This window comes from Cornus florida, unplaced genomic scaffold, assembly GCF_030987335.1.
Source record: "Cornus florida cultivar Cherokee Brave unplaced genomic scaffold, ASM3098733v1 CherokeeBrave_3.0.0_Hap2_Chr06, whole genome shotgun sequence".
Lineage (NCBI taxonomy): Eukaryota > Viridiplantae > Streptophyta > Magnoliopsida > Cornales > Cornaceae > Cornus > Cornus florida.
The window spans coordinates 80,670,834-80,698,287 of record NW_026775576.1 but is presented as its reverse complement, the minus strand read 5'-3'; the positions used below and the strand labels follow the sequence as shown (position 1 = coordinate 80,698,287).

Genomic DNA, 27,454 nt, shown 5'->3' with positions numbered 1-27,454 from the left:
CTATTCTCCTATATATATATATTTTGTGACTCGAATACGAAGACACCAATTCAGGAGTTTCGCACTCTACCACAAATCCCTCCTACCGGGTCAGTAACTTTTTTATTATTTTGTCTTGAAATATTTGTTGTCATTTCAGAGGTTAAAAGCAAAATAGTTGATTAAGAAAAATCTGTTATGAAACAGAAGGTAAGGTAGATATTGACGTTTGAAACAAAGAGAACACTTTTACATTTTTCACTAATCGGTATATTGGAATGATTAAATAGAATGTTCTAAGGATAAGGATACCAAATTCGAATTGCTGAGAGAGAAAATAATTAAAAATTTGAGTAAGGTAAATTTTGATTTTAGAAGTGAAAAGCATCAAGCATGCAAGTACACCTTAAATATCATTATGATTATATTATGATTATGTTTGGCATGAAATTGCTGCTTTAGAATTGAAATTGAAAACAACCAAGTCAAAAAATTGAACCAAAATTTTTCCTAATCCGCCTAAGAGTCTAAAATTAGTTTGAGAAGCACCTAATTGGCGCCAATTCAAAATGAATAAGATTTGGCTCAAAATTTTCGATTTGATGTTTCCAAACTCAACAAGAGTCGTCCCATCTGACTCTCAATTAAGGGCATAAGACCTAACTTCATACTTAGTAATTTATTCAGAGCGAGTGTTCTGATACTGAGTGAAATAATCATGATCAGAGACTATAAACATTACAAAGTCAATCGAGGGGAACATATAACAAGATTGTCATATTCAGTCAGCCAAATGTCTCCACTGTGAGCTGCAAGTTGCTAGGGTTGATTGACACACCATTCACTTGGTGCCCTCCATAACAACCCACTTAAAACTTATGTCCTAAACTGGGGTCATCCATGGCAGGCCCATAAGACAAGCTAGGGTTTAACTCCAATGCGCGGGGACAACCCCTTCCACAAACTGTTTCGTGCTACAAAGCTTTATTTTCAATAGACAACTCCCTCTCTCTCTCTCTCTCTCTCTCTCACACACACACACACACACATGTTCAGATACTAATTTTGCTTATATCAACATCACTGCAGCATTTAAACATTGAACTACAACTCCATAAACATGGCAGCGAAAACTCGGATGATTTCATCATGTGCCAACAGCATCTACAAACTTAAATACCAACTTTAATACGAATGAAGTTTCAGATAGCAGAAACCGATCCAAAACCAGATTGGCACTAGACATAATAAATAATATAAAGAACAATATAAACTAAAAACTATGATATACAAAAGGGCTACACTATCTGGAGCTTGTATACCCTGGATTATCTGTAATGAGGGAAGATACTAATAAGGACTCAGTCGTCTCTACAACCGCCATTGATGGCAATGAACCCGCCATTTCTTTGAATGCATTAAATATCATCTGAAATTTAGGCGAAGCCCTAGTGGCATGGCGATCCTTGCATGGATTTCAGTTGTTATACTCCATTCCCAGCACCGTTCTCCCCTCAAAAAACCATGACACCGACTAGAAGGCCTGAATCAATCGCTCTTTATCTGCAAAGTGAATTAATAACAAATGTTAAAAACAAAAAACTTATCGCCTTACTAGTTAAAATAGTGACAACAAAGAAATCAGGTTGTTGATCTCTAGCGCTCGAGGAATACTTGTATTTATGAATTTAACTAATCAAAATTTTAATTTCTAACTGTTCAGAAATGTGAATCATTAGTCAAAAATTATACTGCCATCCAGATGGAACAGATAAACTTAAGAAAACATTATATTTCATCACACTGACAGCTTCTGAACCTGTAAAATAATCAGCAAAATAACAGACACGAGATAAAAGAAACACAAGTCACGCATGTTAAAAGCAGAGAGTTGCTGAATAAACTTCAATTGCTGCGGGACAAAAATAACAAAAATAATTTTACACAATAAATAGCACAAAAAGTCTATATTGATTGCGTTAATGCAACTAAACTGTAAGAGTCACCATTCTCATATAGAAAAACTTGGACATATAAGGTAAAATCAAAGAAAAGGAGAAAAATTACATGATTACAAAGTACACTATAAAAAAGTCTTGGGTGTAGGATCCCATCCAAATATTCACTTTCTCCCCATAAAGAAAATAATGGTCAATAATTCTGCTACAGTTTCTTTTCCAACTTTTATTTAACAAACTAAACGTCACTATCAACTGTGTTGATATTTGTGATAACAGGCCAGGGCAACCCATCCCCAATGAAATCATGGCTGAACAAGCAAGTCTAATAAATGTTGTCCGCTTAGAACGTAAACAACAAAGAGACCAACCAAAATTTACATTACATTAAGTAATTAAAAATTATTTTTAAAAGATATATATATATATATATATACATATATATTAAAGGATAAATACTAGGAGAAGTGGTATATAATAGGATAGAATGAAATAATAATAATAATAATAATGTGACCGACCCCATTCGTATGGGAGAGGCAAGGAGGATGAGGATGAAATTGGGCCAACTCTCTATAAAAAAAAGAGAGTACAGGAACAGATGAACAGGGCATGAATCGTAAACTAAGATTGTAAAAATAGTCGTTAATCCATTATTAATTAGGGATTTTCAAATGAACATACATGTTTTTCTATATATGCATTTACATGTCCTAATTTCAAGTGCCTTACTAAGGATAATTGGCATGCATCACGGGCAAAATTGGTATTTTGAAATTTCAAAATGTTAATCCCAACAGAAATTATTTGTTGACTGCTATGGACCTTTAATGGAAGGAAATCTATCATAAGACTATGTTTACCAGGAAAGGTCAATGCAATTATTCAAACAATAAATGAAATCAGTGTAATTATGTCATCCCCATAAGAGGGGTGTGTAATCAAGAACCAATATATAAAACTCAATTATTAACTCAATTTATAACTCAAGTATTGAGCCAATATTCTAAGATAATCAAGAACTCAATTATTTCTATTACATTTTTTTCTTACAATTTCAATTCATACATGTCTTCATCATGCCAATATATCTATTTATCACTCTTTCTCTTAGATAAAACCACAATATTGTCTCTGCAGACCCCTCGCGAGCTTTCTTCAAATTCTAAAAAACACCTCACCAGTAAGTAAATAACTCTCATTGTTGATCCCTTTGTAATAAAATCCAAATTGATTTTCCAATGTAATTTATGTCTTAGTGCCCAATCATTTCTCATTCATCTTATACCGAGAGAACTTGCACCACCTTCAGGCCTAGTTTTGTGGGCAGGAATGAAGTGGAATGAGAATGGAATGGAATGGTCATTCTCATTCTATTATTTGGTTGCAAATATGAAATGATGTAGGAATGAAATGATAATCACCATTCTAAGTGGTGGTGGTGCAAGGCGACAGTGGTGGAAGGCGGTGGAAAGCACTGGCGGAAGCAACAGCGGAAGGCAGTGCACCGGTGGCAATGGTGGCGGCGGAAGGTGGAAGGTGAAGGCGGCGGTGGCGGTGGCAGCTGAGGCAACAGCGGAAGGTGGAAGGTGGCAGCGGAAGGCAGTGGCAACAGTGGTGGCAGTGGAAGGTGGCGCGCCGGAGACAGAAGGTGGTGGCAGCGGTGGAAGGCAGTGATGGCTGTTGTGGTGGTGGTGGTGAACAAGAATTCTGTGTACCAAACTAGGCCTCAAACCTCTTTCTAATTTTATACATATATAATAGAATATTTATGCACCACTCATCATGCATTTTCTTATTCACTATGATCTTAACAAACAATTTTGTTAGCCAAAACACAACCTCATCTCGTAAACACCTCCACCAAACGTCCATAGGGATGGAACATAGTCCTTAAGAAAGCCCCTCTTGTTTTGCTCGCTCTTAAAGCAGATCCTAAGAAAAGAAAATTTTGATTTCTCGTATCTCCTTAATGTTTCATTCTTCTAAATACAATTTTTTTATCCAACAACAAACAGTATAAATGACTAACTGACAATACATTCATAATCACATGTCAACAAGAACCAACAAGCAGCCTCTAGCAGTAGGGTCATCACCCAAATCGTAAAATAGTATGAATGTTTGCTGAAAAACGGATAACAATAGATTGATGGCTTCATCCATCAAGAAAGGTCATGGACCAACTGAATGTCGAAGGTGAAGGGTGAAAACCTAAGAGAATCGATCGATCCTCGATTAAAGCGTCAATCGATCGAAGCTCGACCATTAGGTGACACTGCAAAATGTAATTTTTTAACAAACTTTCAAAACAGATTTCTACAATGATTTAACTAAACAAAACGTACGGATTACCTATAATTGTTATAAATAGGATTATAGTCAATCTAGAGTATGATTTTAAGCCTCTAATTATCCAGAGTGAAAAAATCCTTGTAAAATTTAAAATTACTCAACTTAGGATTTCCTTGGACAACATCATATGTGGTCAAGTATTCATCAAGGAAGATTTCATCAACATAATGAGAGAAACATATTGAGAGAAGAACAAGGTACAAAAAAAGAGGTTTTTATTCAACTCAATCGATTTGATTTTTCAGTAGAAGGAGGGACAACCATTTGAGACTGGAGACTTGGTGGAGACTGAAGAGTTAGGCATCAGTCTATGTCAAGAGGGAACTAGGGGTTGAGACCTACTGACCTTGTTGTAACTTATTTCTCATATAGTGGATTGTTATTAGTTGGACTAGGTCCCATGACTTTTCCCTAAACAGTTTTCTACTTTAAAAAATTGGTGTCACTGCTCTTACTTTACCTTTTTTTTATGGATGGATGCATGGCAATGTATGTTATGGTTGAAATAAAAAATTAATGGATATAAACAAAAATTTAAATCACAATCAGCATAACTACTTAACAAATAATTGAAATATAAAGTTGATATCTATAAGACATATTCACCCCACTCAAGATCTAATTCACCGCTCACTACATAACAGAGCCTTGGGTAATGGTCACTACAATCTACATATAACAAACTTGGTTCATGGTTTTTAACCAAATTACTCTAATTTACACAAATTAACAATACATTAAGCTAATTTCTTCCATCTTATTTTATATAATAATTATAAACAAATTAAAACATATGAATGAAGATTCATTAAGTTTATTGTTCAGTCCCATTTAGAATAAAATCAAAAGGATGTCCTCTTCAGTGCCACTATTTGGAAATTTTTACACACACAATGTGCTAGCACTAAAAATTGTGAAGGAACAAATCATATATGCACAATGAGCCCATAGTTTTACTTTCTAGAAAACAAAAATAAACACACCATATAACTACCATCATATTCTCAATTTTCTTTAGTTAAATTTCCAGGTGAGTATGTTTAAAAATGACATACTGTTATCAAAGACACAGTTGAAAAAGAACAAATCAATAATGCACAATGAGTCCAGAATGTTACTCCCAAGAAAAGGGGAAAAAATAAATAAAATTAACGTCACATATTTTTAATTTCCGTAGTTCATAGAACGGTACACATTTTCAAAGACATACTCAGACAACATAAATTTGTGCCCGAGACCATTACTTCAAAAAAAAAAAAAAATGGATACACAAACTTTTCTTAGCATTTTAAAACAAATAATGCTTGCATCATCTAGGTATGATTGAAAGGAAATTTTAATTAAGATAACAATGAATCCACAGTTTTCCTAAGCATTCAAACAAGTCCACTCAGTCACTTGGTAGCATTTAAACAAACCTTGTGTACACAATATGGAACAGAAGTACAATTATTTTCCAATAGACAAACCTCATTTTTGTTTCTTAGGTTATTCTTTTTAAGTTCCCATATCAAATTAGAAGCATGTTCAAAATCTACATGAGACGCAATATATATGCCTATTGATCTAGAAACTACTGCACTGAACACTAAAATATGATATTAAATAAAAGCAGAAGGTATAAACTAACATGCAAATGGCATTTGGAAATACTGGTGCTGGCAGCGCTGAGGTAATAATATGATTAAAGAAGTTTTCTTCAACCAAAGCCAAACCCTTCACTAGCTTCATGGATAGCAAGTAGCAAGCGCTCTTGAAGCTGGTCTTTGGAAGTATACTCAGGAAGGTCTAGTTGATTGAAGCTGGAAAATAGAAAAATAAAAAATAATACATCAGGGCTAACTTCGCAATTCTAGGCAACCATCTGGCTGCTAGAAAAAAGTACAATCCATACTCTTAGCACTATAGAAATTGAGTAAACCACGGACCAGGTATGAGCCGATGGCAGCCGCTCGGGGGCCCCATATGCTTTGTGAATCTGAAACCTCTGAGGACCAGAAATTCCTTGCAATGCCTTAAAACCCTCCAAAGGAACCTAAGAAACCAAAAATCACAGATGTTTAGTTGCAAAGGACGGGAATGATCGACGATAAAAAGAAACATCAATCTCAAGGCTCTGTATATCAACCTTCAATAGTAGAACACTACTGGTATAATCGAAAGTAGAAACATAGAGCCTTGTCAGTGGAATGGAAAGAAATTGAGTAACAAAAAATGTTAGCACCCCTGCACATGCTTTCAAACAAACTAAACCTTTGCATATTTGGAATCGAGTCTTATATAAGGCACTCATGAACTATCTACTTTGTGTGTTGGGGGGGGGGGGGGTCCCACAAAATCCCAGTCATACATATCAATTTTTAGAAAACATGGTTTTTAGGTGGAATATTTTAAATGATGCATCAAAATACCTTTGATGTGCCGGTTACAAATTGCAGCAATCTTGCCATATCCTCCTTGTTAAAAGCTTTGACAACTTCCCAAAACCATTGAACAACACTAGATGCTGCCGTGTAGCCAGTATACTCAGTGTTGGCCTTCAAATCATCCACTGCAAGGACAATAACATCACATGGATATTTTTAAAAAGCACAAAAATATTGCACACATCCTATAAATTGAAAAGGTAAGCTCACTCACAGTCGATTTCTGGAAGCCCACTTATTAGTAGCTCAAGCTCCTTATCATTGAAAATAGAGATAAGTTCCCGTGGCACCAGTTCATTGAAACCTTCTAGGAAGGAATTAATTTGAGGGCGGATGGCATTTGTGAGATTATGATCAGCAACAAGGTCCACATACTCGTGCTTTGTTTCTTCTGTGACCCTTATGTTTCTTCCTCCAGGTTTAAGCTCAAAATCAGTAACCTTTTAGAAGTACAATTGGAAGAATGAGTATGATGTTAGATGTTACATAGATAAACAGAGAGACATTTCATTTTTTATGGTTGAAAGGGTGGGGAAGGGGATTTGAGTTCAAATTATGCAGCTCTTTGAACTGAAGTAAATTGATAGGTACTAAATCATCTGACAATCGGCAGGGTTCATTGCAAAAGTTAGCATGTAACCTTCTCATAGAGGATGTGCTTTTCCTCATCCGCATCCATGCTAAATGTCAGATCAGGTATGTCGCTCACATCATTCTGATAAGGGAAAAAGACAAAAAAGACAAAGAATTACTCCTCAAAAAAATGTGTGGATAAAAGTATAGAAGGGACCATATATGCCAAAGACACAAACCTCCAGCATCCACTTCAAATTTTTGTAGTAATCAGGATCAACAGCCTCTATATCATGATAAGTCACTTTCACACCAAGAATGTGCTTGTAGAAGGACCGAGTAAAATAAACATCCAATAGTTGCCCATCGAACAGCGCCTTACCAACCTATAGAAGGGATTGAACAACAAACATTTAAAAGTAATAAAATAAAAAATAAAACATATAAAAAGAGGATCCAAGCTTTTAAAATCTATAAAACAAATTGCATTACAAATACTTAAAAATTAATTATAAACTAAGAACTTTGAATAGAAAAAGTTAAAATAAAACAATAAACTTTACCACGCGACCCACGAATCTGAAGTAAGAAAGATGTTCAGTCTGGTAGACAGAATTGGGGTTTGGTTGGAAAGTCGCATTGTTACCCACAGTAGTGAAAAGCAAAGCTCCCTTGTCAAAAATGACCCTTGACAGCAGTTGATACCACTCCCTTGTCAAACCACCAGCATCTATACCCTCTTCACCTTGAAAATGTACATTTAATCTTCCCTTCAGGTCCTGATTAGGTCTCATCCGCAATTGATTATATGAATCCTCTAGAACATATGCCCGCCGAACATTTATCCGCAGTGGGCCAGAGAGGTGTTGCTCATGCTGCTGCCTAATTCTCGAGCGGAAATAAGCTCTTTTGTTGTCAAAATCAATCAACCTTGGCGCCTTCAGCATCATAGAAAGTGATTTCTCCAACAAACCAGGATTCTGCCTGACAAAAGCATTAAGAAGCCGGCGATGCTTCTCAGCAAACTTCACAAATGTGACAGCACCATCAGGCCTTCTCTGAGAATCCACTACATTTTTCATGAATAATGGAACGGAAGTCCCATCAAACTCTTTGACATCACTTGCAATTATGTTGGCATGATCTTGCTGCATGTTAAAATTATTCGCCTGTAGTTTTTCACACAAAACAAAGAAAGCCTCAATAAATGGTAAGATTCTCTGAGTCCCAGGTGGAAGAGGCGGAGAAAGAGATGATGGCCCCTGTACATGTTCCCCCACATTTACATTTGACATAACTGAAGAGAAAGAGCTCTGAGCAAGCTCTGTCTCTGTCGTGCTTATACAGTCACTCAATTCTTTCCACAACGGCTCAAGTGCGACATTTAACTTCCACATAGTGGCATGCTCATCCTGTTCCCTGTCACTCTCCAGACCCTTGTACCCATCAATACTAGATGAAGTAAGAGAGCTAAGTGTCTGTAACACACGAAGGATAGCGGCCCCAGCCATGGATCCAGCACTCAAACCTAGCATGTGTGTATTCCTCAGTGTAACAAGTTCATTGACAGCTGAACTGCTCAAACTATGAGCTAAATCTGAAAGCTCCGAAATAAAAAATTTTAAATGGGGAGCAGCTACCATGGCCAACTTCTTCAGCACCTCGCCGGCATGTGAGTAAACTTTGTCTGAAAGCCTAATGAATAGATAAATAAGGTTAAACACCTGTCCTTGCAGAAGCAAAAAAGAAGGTAAAACATATATACGTATATATATATATATATAGGTAGAGGGAATACTGATTATAAGATTCAAATGTGTAAATAAAGTTAATTATAAAGATGGATTGACAAGCAATTAGCTTCCAAAAATTTTGAGAAGACAAATAATACAGAATATTATGCAACTTTCAAAGTAAGAATTAAAGCATAATTGTACCCCTCATGACCAAGTAGTCTGCACAAGTTGCGCAAATCAGATTGCGGGAGCTGCAAAAAGATATTATACAAGTTGCTACCCTTTCCATCTGATGTTGAAATCTCAGCACTCGCACTTTTATCATCTTGATTAGTTTCCATTTCTGACAAAGGAGTATCCTTCTGAACATCACTAGCAGCTTCGTTGCCAGACAGATTTTGGGAACTGGCGGCTGCCTGTTCAGAATGTGACTGAGAGACTACCTTTGATGATGCAATATAGACAACTACTTGAAGTAGACCCATGACCTGCGCCATAAAAATATATAAATAACTAAAAGAACAATAATGCAACCAAACATGTGGCTGAAAGATGGCTCCAATTTCAGAAGGAGATCGCTCATACCTGCTCAAGATGAGCTATGCTCCGTAAGATGAGTGGTTGACTCAAGAGCCTCAGTAACAGTATCAAAGGAACATCCCCTCCCTGTGAGCATGCAGAAGGGTTTGATAGATCTCCTTCCACAATTTTTTCCTTTCCTTTGTCTTTTTTTATTTCTAAATATTTTGAACTTGAAGACTCTGGAACTAGTGCAGGATCAAAGTGAAACAACATATTGGCAACCGTAGAATGATTGGTGGCCAAAAAAGTAAGAATTTCAAGAATCCGACGTAAAACAAGGGGTGGAAGACCTGTAAAGGAACAAAATTGTAGGAAAAATCAATAATTGATAAAATATGAAAGCACAGAAATAAATCTTTTTGCATTGGAAGAAAACCATACCATCAAACAATTGAGATCGGCCATAAACAACATTGGATTGACAACCGTAAAGCCTCTGCGAATTAATCATCTTAAATCCACTGATTGGGCATTCTGTCTCAGGCTTGATCATATCGAGCAGAAGACGAACTAGAATTAATCTCGTAACACTATGTGCACATAAGTTCAACAGAAGTCTCTGCAGAAGGCCTTTGCCAAGAGGCTTAACAGCAAAAAAAAAAAAAAAAAAAAAAAAAAAAGACAATCAAGTAAAGTAAACAACACATACCAAAAGAAATTTAAAGTGAACCATCAATTTTTTTTATTTTATTTTTTTTGTAAAATGTTCAAAAAAAGATAGAGATTTCCTTTTAATTTATAGCCAATTGAAATTTTCTGACATTGTCAGCAATTCAATGATTTGAAAATTTGTAGGAACTCCCCACAAAATTTGACGTAATTAGAAGATGGCTAAAATGCATATTCTCCAGCCATCTGTTTACATATTTAATATTTTCCATAACCATTTACAACTGATTGGCGGGTAAAGAAAGCAAACACTTCCTGACTTAGGCCACCACTTTCACCAATCAACATTAGATGGAATATGCATTACCTGTGCTAATCTTAGGAGGCGGATCAATGCTTTCAAAGCATTTGCATCCAAAAGTGGCTCCCCCTCCATTTCCTTCAATTTCAAGCTATCTGCAAGAGCAGAAGATGCCCTTCTGCCAATTGTAGCACCAACTCCTCTATCCATCACCGTCTGTCTGTCAAACCCCAAAACATTTCTCCTATTATTAAGCCTGTGGCTACTTCCAAAAAGGCTGCGAGCCTGATAATGACTCATTGCTCTATCCCTGAGCATTTGCGCTTCAGCAAGTAATGGAGAGGGCAGAGCTGATAGAACTGCTTCTGAAGAAGTCAAAAGCACCTGAAATTGGAGTAACAGAAAAGAAGTTATTACAATTCAGCTAGATATGAGTAACAGAACTCAAGATGCAAACCTCTTCACGCAAATCAGCAGGAAATGTTGCTATAATTGACGCATTGTCCATATCAACAGGTTGCCCTTCAGCCTGCTGCGCAACCCTCTGCGCTCGTTGTTGAGCCAAAACCTCTGCTTGAATATCTGGAGGAAGAGCTGCTAAAAACTCGGGATCAATATCTTCTGCTGAAGGTGGTGCAAAAGTTGGAGCTTGTGCAGACTGAGCTTGCTGGGAAGCTAGAACTTCTGCCCGGAGATCCTCAGGAAGTGCCTCTAAGAAGGTTGGATCTATACCATTCGCATTAGGAGCCTCATTGTTCAGACCAATTTCATCAGTCTGACTAACATCTTGAGCAACCATAGTGGTCTGCCTTGATGATGGTTCATCTACACCAACTTCAGAAGGATCTGGCGGTTGCTCAATTTGGTTACCCTCTGTGACCGCAGTGTTCATGTCAACATCAGCACCCCCTTGAACTGAAGAAGCAAGACAATCGCCTGAATTAGACAGATCTAAACCAGAAGTTACCAATGCATGATTACTAGACTGGCTATCTGCTGCTGGAGATCTATCACGACCCGCATCTTGAAATGCCACATCAGGTAGACTTGCAAGTGCTTCAGAACCCCTTTCACACTGTTGCTGACCACAAGGGTACATAGGAGAGGCAACAAAATTCGGCGTTGTCTCAACCTGCTCTCTGGCAGTGCCATTTTCTTCCCCAATTTCCATGCTATCAAGACCATTCGGTGTATCGTTTACCATGCGGGTATGATTGGGTATAGGTTCATGTGCCGGCAGGCGTTCACCTGTTTCTTCAATCTCCACTGGATCAACTTGATCTGGGCATGAAACGCTTCCAACCAACTGATTAATTTCATGATGTGCTGTGTCATCATTCTCATGAAGCTGACCTTCAGTCTGGTGACCACCAATAACGCCATCTACTGCCTGTTGACTATCATTAATTATGGGAGCATCTGACTGTTGTTGCTCCGGCAGTCCTGAATTTTGTGACAGCCTTTCAGCAGCACTATTAACAGGAGCAACACTTCGTAATTGAGATAAAAACTGTTCCTCTACTGCCTGCGCGATAGCAGCAGCTAGACCGCCTGCCTGTGGCTGACCATCATCTGTCCACCGACCATCACCTGCACCTCTTCGTCCTGGTAAACGCAATGACTCCAAACCTACAGAAAAATCAGCCAATGGTGGTGGTGCTGTACCACCCAATCTGTCCCCAAATAGATTAGACGGTACATGATCATAAGGAAGAATGGGAGCATCAAGCATGTAGAATTGATGAGCCACATCGAAGCTTCCAGCAGAAAGGGATTCTAAATCCCTGGACGCATTCCCGCCTGAAGACCACACTGAAACCAGATCCCCAGAATGGGATGATCTCAAGAGGAGAGGATGCTGGAGACCATTTCCTTCTGTAACAGATCGCTCGAAGGAAGTCCTACTGGTTTGACGGCGGCGTTCAAAGCCTAAAGGCCTACGAAGACCAAAAAGGTCATCCACATTTACCCCTTCAAAGGGTTCAGCTGCAACATCGATGAGACCACTTGAAGCTCCAGGTTGCCCAAGTACCTGTAAATGATCTAAACCATCAAGGGCTTCCCTCCACCTTACCTCTATGACACGATTTTCATGAAAATCATCATCATCCTCGTCAACCATATCATCATTGTATTCATCTCCCAAACCAGTATCATCATGGTCTTCCACATCTGTATCAGCCAGAGACATCATAGCAGCCCCATCTTCAGCTATATCCTCATCCTCGTCTTCTCCCTCATCATCATCCTCATCATCCTCGCCATCATCCCCCATGTCATCATCTTCATCACCCATATCATCATCTGCCCTACTCCCAACACGGAAAGTCATCTCAATTTGGTCTGTGTTGTGTAAAACACCACCTTCTTCCATTTCTTCATGCATCAGATCCATCCCAAGCTCCATTGGTGGATTAGCATTCATCGTCTCTTCCACCTCAATTCTCATGTCTTGCTCCAAGGACTCGTTTGGATTTGCATCATGATGACCTGCATCCCGAGATGTTCCTGGGTGCTGTTGTTGCACAGAAGCAGCAGCTGCATCAGTAACTTCCTGTTGACTGCTCCTATTCTCATTAGGCTCTCCTGTCTCACTGACCGACATTGTAATAATCTGATCATCCGACCTCCCATTCGGAACAATGGATTTTTTCTTGTTCAGTCCATCTGATTTAAAGAGTTGCTCACTAGCATTTGCAGCCCGTGTTAGGCTTTCCAAAGCCTTAAGTATAAGATTCACAACTTTGGGAGCATCAGGATGATCTAAATCGGTCACCTGAAGAATGCTGGTTAGACATTGAACTATTCCACCATCGATCATGCTTTTTGCTATGTCGGGTGAACACCCAGAAGCAGGTAAATTGCTTGAGGATGAATTTTTTGACAAAATGGAATATACCAAGTCAACAAAAACAAGAACCTTTTTATCTGGCAATAAACTGCTCTTGGAAGAATTGCTCTCTAAATTTGAAAATGATGATAGGGCTTTCACAAGTTCATTAATTACTCGTCTACGCCCTTCACCAGAACGACCACACAAAACAACCAAAAACCAAGAAGCTTTTTCAGATAACTTGTCTCTCCATTCATCAGGTCCGGCAGTTTTATCTGTGGATAGGGGAATAAGCCGATGTAAAACATGATGCAGTATTCCACCATGCCCAGGACATTCTAATTGATTAGATCCCCTGAGTTGGCACATTTCCAAATCTCGTCTCAGTAGAACCCCAACTGCATGCACATACATCAAAAGAATATCACTCAATAACTTGAGGACAAAAGTCACTTTAGCTATCCCTGCTGATCTTTCTGATAGGCAGTCGGACTCGATCTTCCGTGTCTCATCAACCTTTGATTTACCCTTTACCTTGGTAGTAGGTTCATCAACGTCCATTGCAGTTAAATAGCTTGTGCAATCTTCCTCACTTTTTGCAGAAGGATATTTCAATACCATTTCAAGAAGCTGATCAATAACCTGGGTAAGATTCACAGGTATTTTTTTGTGGCCTTTGGAACACTTACCAGGACCATCGTGAATCTTATTTTCAGGAATTCGAACACATTCATTGGAAGATGCTCCATGTTCAACACCGGGTGCTTTTGATTTCTCCTTATCCTTATCCTTTTCTTTTGATAACACAAGGACACTCCTCCCTCCTGATGATTCTAACTGACATACAGCAGCTGCAGCTTTCATGAAGACCCCTGGATCTCTGGAGACAACAGGAGCCATTGACGTCAAAAAAGTTCGAGGGGAAACACGCCCGCCATGACGATTGCCACTTAGACTTTGCCGTATCTCCAGTTCCATAGCCGTTTGCAGTGTCTGAGGATCTTCAAGGAGATGACGAATGATAGCAGATGCCAGGGTATCATATCCAGCGAAGAAGGAACTTCTCGGAAGACTAAAAAGAGCAACCATACCTCCAGTCTCAAGAAATTGCAGAGCCAGAGAATGTGTTTTTGTCAAACGAGCAGAGACCTGTAGAACAGCCTGCATCACCATGGCCGGGACATGCTGCTTTATCAAGTCACAAGCAACAACCAGTACCCTTTGACTCTCCTCAATAGTCAAATAGCCAGTAGATTTTCCAAATATCTTCTCAAACGAAGTTCCAGGTTCTTTCTCATGGGCTTCTGAAGTTGATTTTCTTTCTGTAGCTGCTTCTGAGACTGACAATGAAGCATGCTCTTCTGAGGACACTGGTAAAGAACCAGCTAAAATACCTTCTGTACTGTCAGAAGAAGCTCTGGGCCTTGACTGCAACAAATTATCCAAGATAAGAAGTAAAGCGCTAATGCATTTTTGGACCGGAACCTCACTTCCAGAATCAGTTCTATCCTTGAAATTTGTCAAGATATCTATTGCTATAGAAACAATACCATTCTGAGCGGCAATTTCTCGTGTACATCCATCTTCAGAAAGAAGCAATGCTAAAATATGTGATATCATACACAAAGCACTCGTGTCCTTTGCAAACTCCAATGGACAAAGCTTTAGCTGCTGAATAAGATAAGAAGTCACCCTAAGGCGATCTTCCCCTTTGTTCCGATTACATAGGGTCACAAGCAAATCCGTCAATGGAAACGCCACTGAGTCAGTACTCTGGAACAATTTCATCACTGCAGCAAGAATATCATCAAGAGGGGGTGCCTTTGCTTGTCCCTCTTCTGCCAGGACATCCATTGATTTGTCAACGCTATCAGCTTTAGATGTTTCTGACGAGTTTCCTAATGATAAAGCAAGTGCACGAGCCAATTCATCATCTTCTTGAACGGGATCTTCAGCATGACTAAACAACCATTCCATGGCCATCTCAACACTATTTGTTTCCACCCGCCTCAATGCTTCCTCTGCCCTTGCCCTTGTAAAACCCATCTCCACAATGGTAGCAATAGTACCTTCATCAGGTGGGGGAGCAATAAACCGTTGGTTTGTACTCCCTGACATACCACTGCGATTTCGCTTCACATCTCCCACACCAGAGTACACATGAGTAACAAGAGAAACAATGTTAGTGATAAAACTCGGACTACAATTCGAAAACATGGGGTTGTTCCAGACAGGAAGAATCACATCCAGAACTTGTGCTTGCAGCATTCGAACAAACGCTTCTGGATCCCTTGGAACAGGAAACAACCCAATTGACAAACCCACAGCAACAGGTTGAACAAGCAGCTGAGCCTGAGATGCAGAGACTGGCGATAAAAGAACAGATGAATTAACAAAATACTCAAGCAGACGGCAATAGCTCTGCAATGTATCAAGAAGCCATGAACTGTGAGACAATTTGCTTCCTTCACCAGTTTTCTCCTGATCGATACTAGATGTTGGAATAGAACAAGGGAGCGTCCATAACAATTGACTTGTCGCTTCAAATGTGGTAAGTAGCTCCTTGAATGTTCCATGGACATAAAAATGATTAACCATTGCCGTATAACAGGTGCGCCGCCTACTATCATATGTGAGTGCAACCATGTCATCCACAACCTTCCCAAGATAGCGACATTTAACTGATGGTGGTGACATATCAAGCCCCGCAGAGGTAGAATAACCTGAGAAACTAAGAGCCTCCAGAAAAACTTTAGCCAGGGCAGTCCCAATGCTTTTTGAAGCTGAATTCAGTGACCCAGAATCGGTTCTACGACGGTTTGGCAATGTGAACCCTTTCACAAGAGCCGTGAAGAAAGAACGCAATGTGGAAGCAAGTTTGTTAAGATTATCTAAAACAAGAGCATCGGGACTTTTCTTCTTTGTATCCTGGGAGGAAGTCTCCAGTGCATTCACGTGAACTTCAGAATCTATGTTTAAAGCTTCCAGATGCCTGCTTGTCCTTCCACCGCGTATGCGTGTCAACCCATGTCGACTACGACGGTTGAACCCTTCACCAGAACGAACCACAGAAAGAAACTCACGTTCTGCACCCCAATGTGACTGAGAATTATTCCTAACAGAAACAGGATTCAAGTATCTCACAACTGGAATATTTGCATCATCATCACTCTCTCTTCCAGCAGCATTAGACACAGCTGCATCTGCACTTTCGGGCTCTGGTTCAACATTCCGCTTCTCATCTACCTTTAGATCACAACACAAAGAAATCTGCCAGAGTATTTCCCTGTAAACTCTCCCAAGATCTTTCAATACATCTGCATCTGCAGTGCCCAATTCAGAGACTACGGTAGAAGACCCCTTCAACAATGAATTGGAAAGAGACATGATACCTTCAAGGCTAGAAAGACACCTCAAGACCTTCATCTGCTTTGTAACTTCCAGATGAACAAGCTGTGTTCCTCCGACTGAAACTAAAAGTTCGTTCGTTGCCTTCAAATGCTCTCTCAAGAATGAACATGCGGCTCTAGCGAGAGACGCAGAATGCTGGGGGGAGAAATTTTTAAATGCAACAGAGATACTCTGACCAATGGACACTAAAAGAGGCATTAGAGGCAAGGTAAAAAACTGCAGAACAGCTTCAATTCCCTTCTTCTCAACAAATATCCGGCATGTGTCAGCATTCTGAAGAACTGTTTCAAGAAGACGAGAGACATTGCTTATACATTCAGGAAGAAAAGAATCAATGTTGACCAATGATGCATCAGAAGATGTCTCAATGGGCTGCTCAGTACTCTCAATCTTGCCCGATTCCTTGTCATCTGATGAAACCAAATTCTTCTCCTCAGCATCAGTTTCCATGGGAACAGAAGCTGAACAACCTGGAGAATCAGTGGACGAGGAAGAAGCTTCAACACCAGTTCCAATTTTTGCAATGGAATTCAAAATCTCAATCAGCATGTCCACTCCAGGCCCACGCAATGAGGAAGCATGGCGCATTAGTTCATCCAAACCACTAGACAAGGATCCAGGAGTATCACCAGCAAGAGCACGTAGATACATTCTGGAAGTAAATATTTTCACAAAACACCTCAAAGCATTGCGATCTTTCACAGCCTGAAGACCATTATTGTTCAGACACAATGCATCCAAGCACTGAGGTATGCATATTATGGCTTCTGCAGAGCAAAGAACACCATCCATGATAGCATCAATGAACGCAGATGGAAGTCCAGCTGCTTCTAAGACAGGGAAACAGGTAGGATCTTTATGGATGAGATCGCTCATGACAGTTGCCGCAAGAGAAAACACCCCACCACCAAAATCTTTGGCCCTTCTAAATATACTGCATAAGCAATGCGGCAACAAACTCTCCTCTGAACCATAAATACGAGCGGTGCTTCCAGGGGCATAGGTTCCGAGAGATATAGCACGCAGCAAAGCTTTCATCAGCAATCGCCGATGATATGCAACCAAAGCTTCGGAATAAAGAGGCTGCATATTATCTAGCTCAGTGGAAGTGCCTGCAACTACCTGTGTGCTGCTACAATCAGAAAAGTCTAGCTCAGTAGAAGTGATTTGCTGCTTTGAACCATTTTCGACACAAGACACTTCTACCTTCAGGCGTGAAATGGTGTCATCTAGACCCCCCAAGTCTCTAAACAATGCAGCAGCTGGATTGCTATAATCCATAAAGGCTTCTAGAACGTGTACAGCCGTACTAACCAAATGCAAGTGTTGGGGATCTGTATCTTTAAGTAGAGGTAGAAGTGTTGGTATGAATCCCGCTTCGCGCATGGCCAAGCAACCTGACGATGATGAAACCAAAACAGTAACAAGCGATAACAAGGCCTCAGCAAAAACAACAGACCACTTTGAGGAGTTATTGACAACAGAATCAATGGCCTTCTGCATAAGGCTTGATAGGATACCACGGTGACCACCGGATGTTACAGCAGTCAACACACTCGGTTGGCGAGATCGATCTTGACAAAGAGCAACCAAGGAAAGCAGACTAAGAATTCGTATTTTTTCAGGAACTTCATCTTCATAGCTCAGTAGTGACACCAATTCATTGATAAACTCGGGCTCAGTGTTAAAAAAAGAGACCAAGTCATCAGTATCGCCGCATGCTTGAACAAGCACTACAAAGGCATATAAGCGAATGCATGTATACTGTTGCCGGGCAGCTAAAGAGCTAAAAGCCCTTGAAAACCGCAATCTTGTCAAAAGAGAAAACCTTAAACTAGGGGGTACTTTGTACTCTATAATTAACTTATTCAAAAGTTCAAGATCAGACTCTTGGCGAGTACTAATATTAGGCAAATGAATGATTTGTAAACCTTCGGAAGACTGTTCAGAGGCTGGGTGTACATTTGATGTCTCATCCACTGCATAGAACTCAAAATGGAGGGTGGAACCTAACTCAGAAGCAGTCGGCTCGGACCCATTTTCTATTGCACATGCAATTAATCCAAGGCCTTCCTCCTTTCCCCCCCATCCTTGTGCAAAAGCAAATAGCTTTGAATTAAGAGAAGCATCTCTAATAATATACTTCCCGATTGTTTTCTTCAAAAAAGCTGCCAAGGTTTGCAGGCAAGCCTCAACCACATCCGCATCGGTTGAAGCAAGCAAAGATGAAAGATGATGCTGCATCCACACAATAAAAATAAATAAAGAAAAGGCAAAGAAATAGTAGGAGAAGAAAGTTTTAAAATATAGACTTTCATCACAGTAGTTGGAGGAAAAAAATCGACAGAAATTAAGGAAATGCTACAAGCACAAAGTACTCTGACATGCAGAATAGAATACAACGAGAGCATACATCAGAAAAGGCAATTGATATATATCTTAAGGGGAAGAAGATACCTCGTAAGAACTGTAGAAATGTTTATTTGTGCAATTCTCCAATATTATCCTTATAACACGAAGAATTTGAAGAACAGCCTCTCTTGGGAAGGGAGGATCAGATTCCAAAAAGTTGTCCTCAACCTGCAAATCCTTCCTTGACTTTATGTGCTTCTCAAAGAATGTATCGAAATGATTAAAGAGATCGACCCAATGATGAAAATCCCCCTGGCATCAGAAACGAATCTGCATCAGTTGAACTGCATAATATCTAAACTAATGTCAGGTAAGAGTTGTAAATGCACCTTGTCAAACTCCCAAGCAAAACCTTTCAGGGGTTCCTCCACATTTTCAAGTGGAGTAGCAGTGACAACGTTGATAAAGGATCTAATTTTTGGAGGCTGAGACACAAACAACAAGAAGATGATTACTATACTTCCAAGCATAACCTGTTCCAGAACATCTCAATGATGCCACCAAGATGAGCATACACAAGGCAAAAAATTTAAAAATAGAGAAAGAACTACTGTAAGATTCAGTTGCCTCGTCATTGTGAAAAAACAATCAGATTAAAAGTTAATACAGATTCATGCAAGCAATCTTCAGCAGAATTGTACATCACAAAAAGATTTCTCTCTTTGGTTACCACAGGCCCAATTAGTATGTAGGTGCTCATGCAAGTAACATCCAAAACTGTCTTGTACATCCCAAAATAGTCTGCTCCAATTATTACCAAAATCCCTGCTGAGTCGATAAACACTCTTAAATGGTAAATAGAAAAACGATATCAGATGTTTACATCTAGTACTAAGGCATTTTCACTAAAAAAGTAAAGGACTGGGCATCTAAGTGAGAACCCATATATCACAAATTTGCATGCAAGACCTTACAACTGAGAATGTAGCATATACATGATAAAAAGAACACTAGATATATAGAAGTTGAACCTAGATTGACAATATTGGAGGGTTTAAAAATAGGCGCAAATATTAAACTAAGTGTATAACAGAAGAAATATCCTTCATGATTAGATTAGTTTTTTTTTTAGACTAAAAAAAGACAGCTAAAAAGACTCTTAAGGGTGTCATTTTGGCGAAATTAGGAATACAAAAAGAAGAATATCATAGGCAGGTGACAGAATATAAAGAAAAAATCAGACCTCTATCCAAAAATCAATCATAGAGGATGTATTAAAGACAACAAGTTAGGAGCAGTCGTGAGACCAAAATATGCCCTTTGAAATTCATTTCTACCAATGCTGTAAAATAGTGTGTCTTTTATGGCATAAAATGCTGGGATGATTAAAAACAACTCCATTCAATAATAAAATGTATATAAAAAAAAAAAAATTCACTTGCGACATTTAGTTGTAAGACCAATAGGTTTAAGGATGAGGGATAGTGAAGATTTGACACATGTCATAAACACCAATTAGAGGAAGCAATAGTAAGTGAATATGATAAACTAACCTGAAACATATTAAAGCAAATTACCGGACAAAGGTAGATGGAGGTAGTAAATGAAAACCTAAGACATGTCATAAATGTAAAACACACTACCAAACACTTCATGCGATGGCCAAAGGATTTCCTTGTATGTGCATACTGTAGGATTTGTTTGCTTTTCTTCTCTTTGAATCTATGCCCACGGAGTCAAAGAGGCCGGCCATGATTTAGTGTGTTCCATATGAAAGTGAAACAAAATTTGATATAATCCTGGCTAATTCAGATAACTTCCAAACTGAAGGTGCCTATCTGGATGCCGCTACGACCACTTCTTTCTTCTTGTTCTCTGATTCAGTAATGTATGGCTTTATGGTCGACACAAATTAGAGACTTCCCAAAGACTCTAAAAAGTTTCTTGTTTGAACCTTCATCCTCGCTTTATTGAGGATGATTTGAAGAAGGTAATGAGTTCAATAAAAGCTGAATCACTTGGTTCGTGGCCATACAGTCCCCTAAATAGAGGGTACGTTAGGCAAAAATTGTATGGGATCCTAGAAAGTTTAACAAGATGCAATCTCTATTTTTTTTTAAAAGAAAATGGGAATCTTTAGCTGTTTGTACCAAAAATAATTCATATTTTCCTTGATCTTTCCTTTTCTTTTTCTTTTTCTTTAATTTTTTTTTTATTTATTTTTTTTGGGTGGAATGTTGGTTAACTTAGTCTCACTTTTGTGCTTTATTCAGTATGTTACTCCCTTTCCTTTTCCAAAAATATTGATCATCCTTCAGCATTGTATATTTCCCTCATTAACAATGTTGTTAAAGGCGCGTCTAGCCTCCAGGTGCGCCTTTAACAGCATTTGTGCTTTTTATATGGAATATTAATATGCTTTAATAGAAATTTAATTTTCCAATAGTGCGATTCACTTCACTCAGGCGCGCACCTCGCCTCGCGCCTAGGCTCCAAAGGACCTCTAGCGTTTTAATGCGCCTTCAGCCTTTGATAATACTGGCCTCATATAAATAAAATTCTTTGTATACCACTAATGACTTAGCCCAAGTGGTATCTCCTTCTCCTTTCATTATTTCCAAATGGAAGGTAGAGGGCTCAAGTCCCCAATGGGACAATAATGCTTGTGTGTGTTATTTAACAATCAGAAAATATGTATATATATATATATATATATATATATATATATATATATATATATATTCATTTATTTATATTGGTCATATATTTTCTTTGCAAAACAATGAAGAATTTATGTTGCCAAGCTAGGGTGCTCATGGTCTAGGGCACACTAGCAAAGCACACCACTGAACCTGACGGCATTGTGCTCACTTGGTAATACCCAAAGAAACCTCAAAGGCAGATCTAAAGTACATATCAAGGACCAAAAAGGATATCTAGTTAAATTGTGTATGACCAATACTTTACAGAAAGTAATCAAAATAATGAACTACAATGGAAGGGATCAGGCTAGGGAAGAATGGTCTTGAATTTTTATGTATAGCCTCGGCATAAGCAGGACCATTGATATAGAGTATTATTTCTCAAATATAAGTACATATCAAGGACCAAAAAGGATATCCTGAAATTGGAAAACCCAATCCACAATAGAGCCTCTCTCACAAATCCAAGCAAAATCACAACAAAGTCAGTGCCAACCAGCATATAATCAACCAAAATAAAATCCAAATGGTTTTATAGCGCATTAATGCACTAAAACTAAAGCCTATGAGGGAGAAAGGGGGGGGGGGGGGAACTACGAAGAAAGGTCCGCACAACCTTGCCCTACCACATAACTTAGTCAACCCTTCATATCCATAGACCATGGCAACCCTTGACCCCTGCACCCAGGGTACAAACCTATTAAATCCGATGGATCGTATTAAGGCCCGACAACTTGCAAAGCTGGTTGTAGGGCAGATTTTGCAAATTCCAGGAATGGAAAACTCAATTACCACAAGCAATTGGTATCAAAATCAAGCTCTGGGTGAGAGAGAGAGGGGGGAGAGGGAAGTTATTCTTTCCAAGAACTTCGCAATAATTTGTCATGGTGATATATTAAATTTTCACTAAATTTGTCTTAATTGTGTCCTAAAATAACCTCACCTCCCAGGTAACTTGCCTTATAATTTACAATGTATTCACCCTCAAGTAACCCCAATATAGAAATTACACATACAGCCCAGTAGAAACAAAATCCATAAACCAGACTCAGTCCTAGGCTTGACTAAACTTCATAATGTAGCCATGACAAATATAACACATATTTATATCCCATTCTTCATGACAACAGACAAATTGCAAGTGAATCCGTGAGTATTGAACTTCAACAGAAAAGGCTCCTTTGCCACAAAACACAAATACAGTTACCACTCATTGAGCGATTTGGCGAACATATTCCAAAATCAACCAAAATCCCAAACTAATATTCTGTTTTACTAAAAACTACTAATTAAATACTCATATATGGTTCAAAATGCCTTACCCTCTCAAAAAGATACCCAAAATAGGATTCTTTCTAATGCCTATCTAACCAAATCTATATTTGAAGAGGGAAAAAAATCAATATACCTGTACTTCCCCAACCACTGAGGAAAAAATGATACTGCAGCACATACACTGCAGATGTCCACTCTAATAGCACAAGATTAGATGGCATTATCATCCTAGAAATACTTTAAATCCACTTATTTTTCAGGAAAGGGAGAGAGGGGTGGTTAAATTCCCGAAGCTTGTTTGCGAGCACCGAATCAGCGCCTTTGAATTGGAATTGGAGGAAATTTAATACAAGCTTTGAACTAACTTTCTTCCAATTCCAAGGCAGCAACATGAGTGAACTCTTCCAGCTGCAGTAAACCAAATCATGACATCTATCTAGTGTGATGTAACAAATATATGACAAAGGTAGAGTTGGAATATTCCTATTGATTGGTCATATCATATAGGCCCAAGTCGGTTATCTGGTGACTTCAAATTGAACTATCCAGAGGATGCCTTATTTAAAATAAAAAAAACTATCCAGAGAATGCCTTATATATCAAAAGGATTGACAATTGAACTGATTTAAACCAATTTCTCAATCAATATAAAGCCCAGATAAATACGAATAAAAAGAAAGATAGTTCTGTTTAACGACACTAATTTTTGCCTTATTTTATACCAAGATATCGTGAAGAAAATAAGAAATTAAAAGAAAAAATACAACCACAAATAGAGAACAACAACATAAGAAGAAGTAATATGACAAACAAAAACCTTTCAGTTGTTTGGAAGACTCTTCAGTTGCATTTACCAAAAAAGACAATGCCTAGATAAAAAGGCACATAAAAAACAAAATAAATAATAAAAAAAATTATTATTATTATTCAGATTATAATAGCAAAGTATCAAATTTTATCGAAAAATCAGTTTAAAAAAACGATCTTTGAACCAGATAAACTAAGATAAATTGGGATTAATCACTTTCTGATCATTCATAACTGAAAATTACTTCGATGATAAAGTGACAGACAATAAACAATCGATTAATACATAAACCATAAAACCACTACAAATCAATTCAAGAATCCACTGCACGATAAAGAAATAATCAAATATGTCAAAATTAAACGTATCGCTAACCACTTCTGATGCCCTCCTTTTCTTTAACTTCATCTTGAAATCAACCCAATGAAACCATTGCACGAATCAAAGACACGCGGGAAACCGATCGACCCTCCACTGAGAATCGATCGAATCAAAACCTGTTATTGATAATTGAAGGTTCGAGCGAATCGAAGTGAAATAGATCGGAAGGTAGAGAATTGAGACTGTGACCAAAGACAAAATTGGACTGGATATGAAGATACCAAGAAGGTCCGATAATCAAGTTTTCTAGGGTTTTCAAAGAAGGGTTTTGGTATTGATCGGCGATAGCCTATAGATCATAGATATAGAGAGAGAAAAACGTAGAGAGAGAACTGGGAATAGAATTACTCAGCGGAAGCTAACGAGTGTCGTGTGTGTGTATATTATACGTGATATGTATAGGAGATAGAAATTGAAGGGAAAACAGCACGGAAGGAGGAGAGATGGAGAGGAGAGATAAAAGTAAAATACCACACAATTATCTTTATTACTTTATTAACTGAAATACCCTTTATGCAGTACTTTCATTTTTTTTTTTTTTTGTAAAAAGTGATTTTCTTTTATTTTAATTACAAATAATCCTCAAGTCTTTATGTGTTTTGCATTTTTTTTTTTTTTTTTTTTATGAAATGAGAACCCTGAAGAATGATTGCCCTATTTGGGTAGATTATGGATTTTTTTACAATAATCCAATTAGACTTTTTATATCGAAACTTTATATTTGATTTATCATTCAACATTAAATTTATAAGTGAAGAGTTTGTACAACAACACTATAATTTTATCATCAAAATGTTGGGTTGATAAGTATGAAATGTGATTTTGAATATAAAAAAAGTCATTTTATTTAAATATATTATTTTCGTATATCTCCATTTTATAATATCGACAATTACTTAATATATATATGTGTGTGTGTGTATTTTATCAAATAGCACATGAAAGAAAAACATTAAATATCATTTAAAATTCTTAGAAAAACTTGGTAGAAGTAGAACATGAACCTATGCATAATATATATGATACAATTAACCATATATAAGCAAATTGCATGCCATCAAGGATATTGCCCACTGTATTCTATCCCTATCCAACATTATAATTTATAAATTGGGGAAAAAAAGCATGTTCTTTTAATAGGTTTTTGTAACATATTACTTTATTTTCCATTTAAATAAGAAGAGATTACCGGTAATATATATATAAGCAACACAGATGGTAGTTTAACATAAGACATTATTTGTCTCTTCACTGGTGTGAAGTAGCCTCCCGTAATTTTAAAGTAGTAAGGAAAAATTATACTTAATAGATTTAGTAGCCTTAAATAACAAATTGGTCTATTTTTAAAGTTAATTTTTCAATTTTGTCGAATTAGGTAAAATAATTACATATGTATAAATAACTATTATTTATGTCCAAATACCCTCCAAACTCTTATTTTAAAATACCAAAATATCCTTCCTAAATCAAATAATTATTTCATTCATAAAATTTAGGAAAACAAGATTTAAGTTGACTTTCAACTTGGCATTTTGCATATGGTGTATATATTACCAAAATAAATAAAATAAAAGACAGCATATATATATATATTTGTGCAAAAAAATTTAATTCATCATATATATATATGCATAATTTTAACCATATCTCCTAATTCATATATCTCTACACATACAGTACACACGCATGGTAGAGAGAGATCATGAAAAAACTAAATGGTTGTTTCAGTGAATGGTACACCAACAATCAAATTTTTTTTATTCATTTATAAAACAAGTGTAATTATTTGAGCAAAAAAAACTGATGATCACACCACACTAAATACGATTTATATATTATTAAGTTTAATTATAATTTTTATTTTGGGGACTAACCTTTGATTGTCCCATTTTTTACTATATTGAATTTTTTTATTATGTGTATAAGTTCTCGTGTGTGTGTATAAAAGTTGCAGCAATATGGTTAAAAGTTAAAGGAAATGTCTTATTTTCTTAAAATTTTCAAGTAAATAAATTATTTAAAGAAAGTACTTGATTTTAGGGGCAGAGTAATTTGTAGTATTTTGGAATAATTTGGAGAGTATTTTGGACCTAAACAATAGTTATTGATGCATATGTAATTATTTTACTTAATTCAATTAACGTAAAAAATAAATTTTTAAAATATATCATTTTGTTATTTAAGACTCCTGACTTTATGCAAGTGTAGTTTTTCCTATTTTAAATTCAAACGCCATACTTTCATTTTATAATCGGGTCTCAACAGTGTGGAGGATAATTTTATATTTATTTTTAGTGACATGACATTTGTCATTTTATAATTGCAATTTGATCAAGGATGCCTTGAAAAATAATAATCCTGAATATGATACCAAAAGAGGGTTTTAAAATAATTTTACAAAAAAAAAAAAAAAAGGAAAGAATGGTACTACCCAAGTCAAGGGCAGTTTGGTCAAAGTCGAATTAGTGCGATATGTTGTTTAACTAGCCTTATTCGATTAACATGGGAAAATATATATCCCATATAAAAACGGCGTCGTTGACTCGCGGATGATTAGTACGACGTCGTTGGAGTTACCCCGTTTGGTTGCTTCTCTTCATACAAATTAAAATAGATACTTCTTTTTGTTGATAAAAGCAATGTACAGTGACTGGGGTTTTCTTAGAGGCGAAGTATGAAGATAGAGAAGGATCCAAGAGAGTGGGCTTGGGCCTTTCATCGCATTTTGGTCTCGGGCTTGGACCAATTGGGTCCACTATTAAAAAGTATAGCATTTTTTAACTACACGTGAATGTGTCCATCTAAATTCTCCGAAAAGACTAGCTTTTTTTAACTATACGTCAATATGCAGCATTGTTCAATAATTTCAGATTTTTTTTTAATTATTATTATTATTTATTTTTAATGGCAAATGCTTAATTCGTACAAGAGATATATATAACAACAGATTCAGTCAATTAATCCATAGTCACGCCAAAATTTAGTTGGTGATCCAGTGTCACGCTAAATATCTACTCGGGTGATATTTGGGTCTGAATCATTATTAGGTTCTTTTGTTATTAAGAACATGAATATGCAAGTAATCTGACCTCAAAAAAGGTGTTACGAGTTCAGGTAAAAGTTCTTATCCCACGCCAGATACAAATGAGAAAAATATTAAATTTGTAAGAACA

General features: G+C 37.4%; 1 protein-coding gene across 1 annotated transcript; it reads right to left on the bottom strand.

The window, feature by feature from the left end:
- Window positions 1–1,070: 1,070 nt before the first annotated feature.
- On the bottom strand, window positions 1,071–24,705 carry LOC132312280 (E3 ubiquitin-protein ligase UPL1-like). Its single transcript, XM_059810583.1, has 16 exons — window positions 24,276–24,705; window positions 19,505–19,600; window positions 19,221–19,427; window positions 10,977–19,001; window positions 10,586–10,903; window positions 9,991–10,192; window positions 9,613–9,899; window positions 9,229–9,515; window positions 7,855–8,986; window positions 7,531–7,677; window positions 7,359–7,433; window positions 6,933–7,158; window positions 6,704–6,843; window positions 6,221–6,327; window positions 5,923–6,094; window positions 1,071–1,542 (listed from the first exon to the last, which is right to left on the bottom strand). Exons 1-15 carry the CDS (start codon window positions 24,306–24,308, stop codon window positions 5,992–5,994), a joined length of 11,385 nt encoding a protein of 3,794 aa, XP_059666566.1. The 5' UTR covers window positions 24,309–24,705; the 3' UTR covers window positions 1,071–1,542; window positions 5,923–5,991.
- Window positions 24,706–27,454: the final 2,749 nt, after the last annotated feature.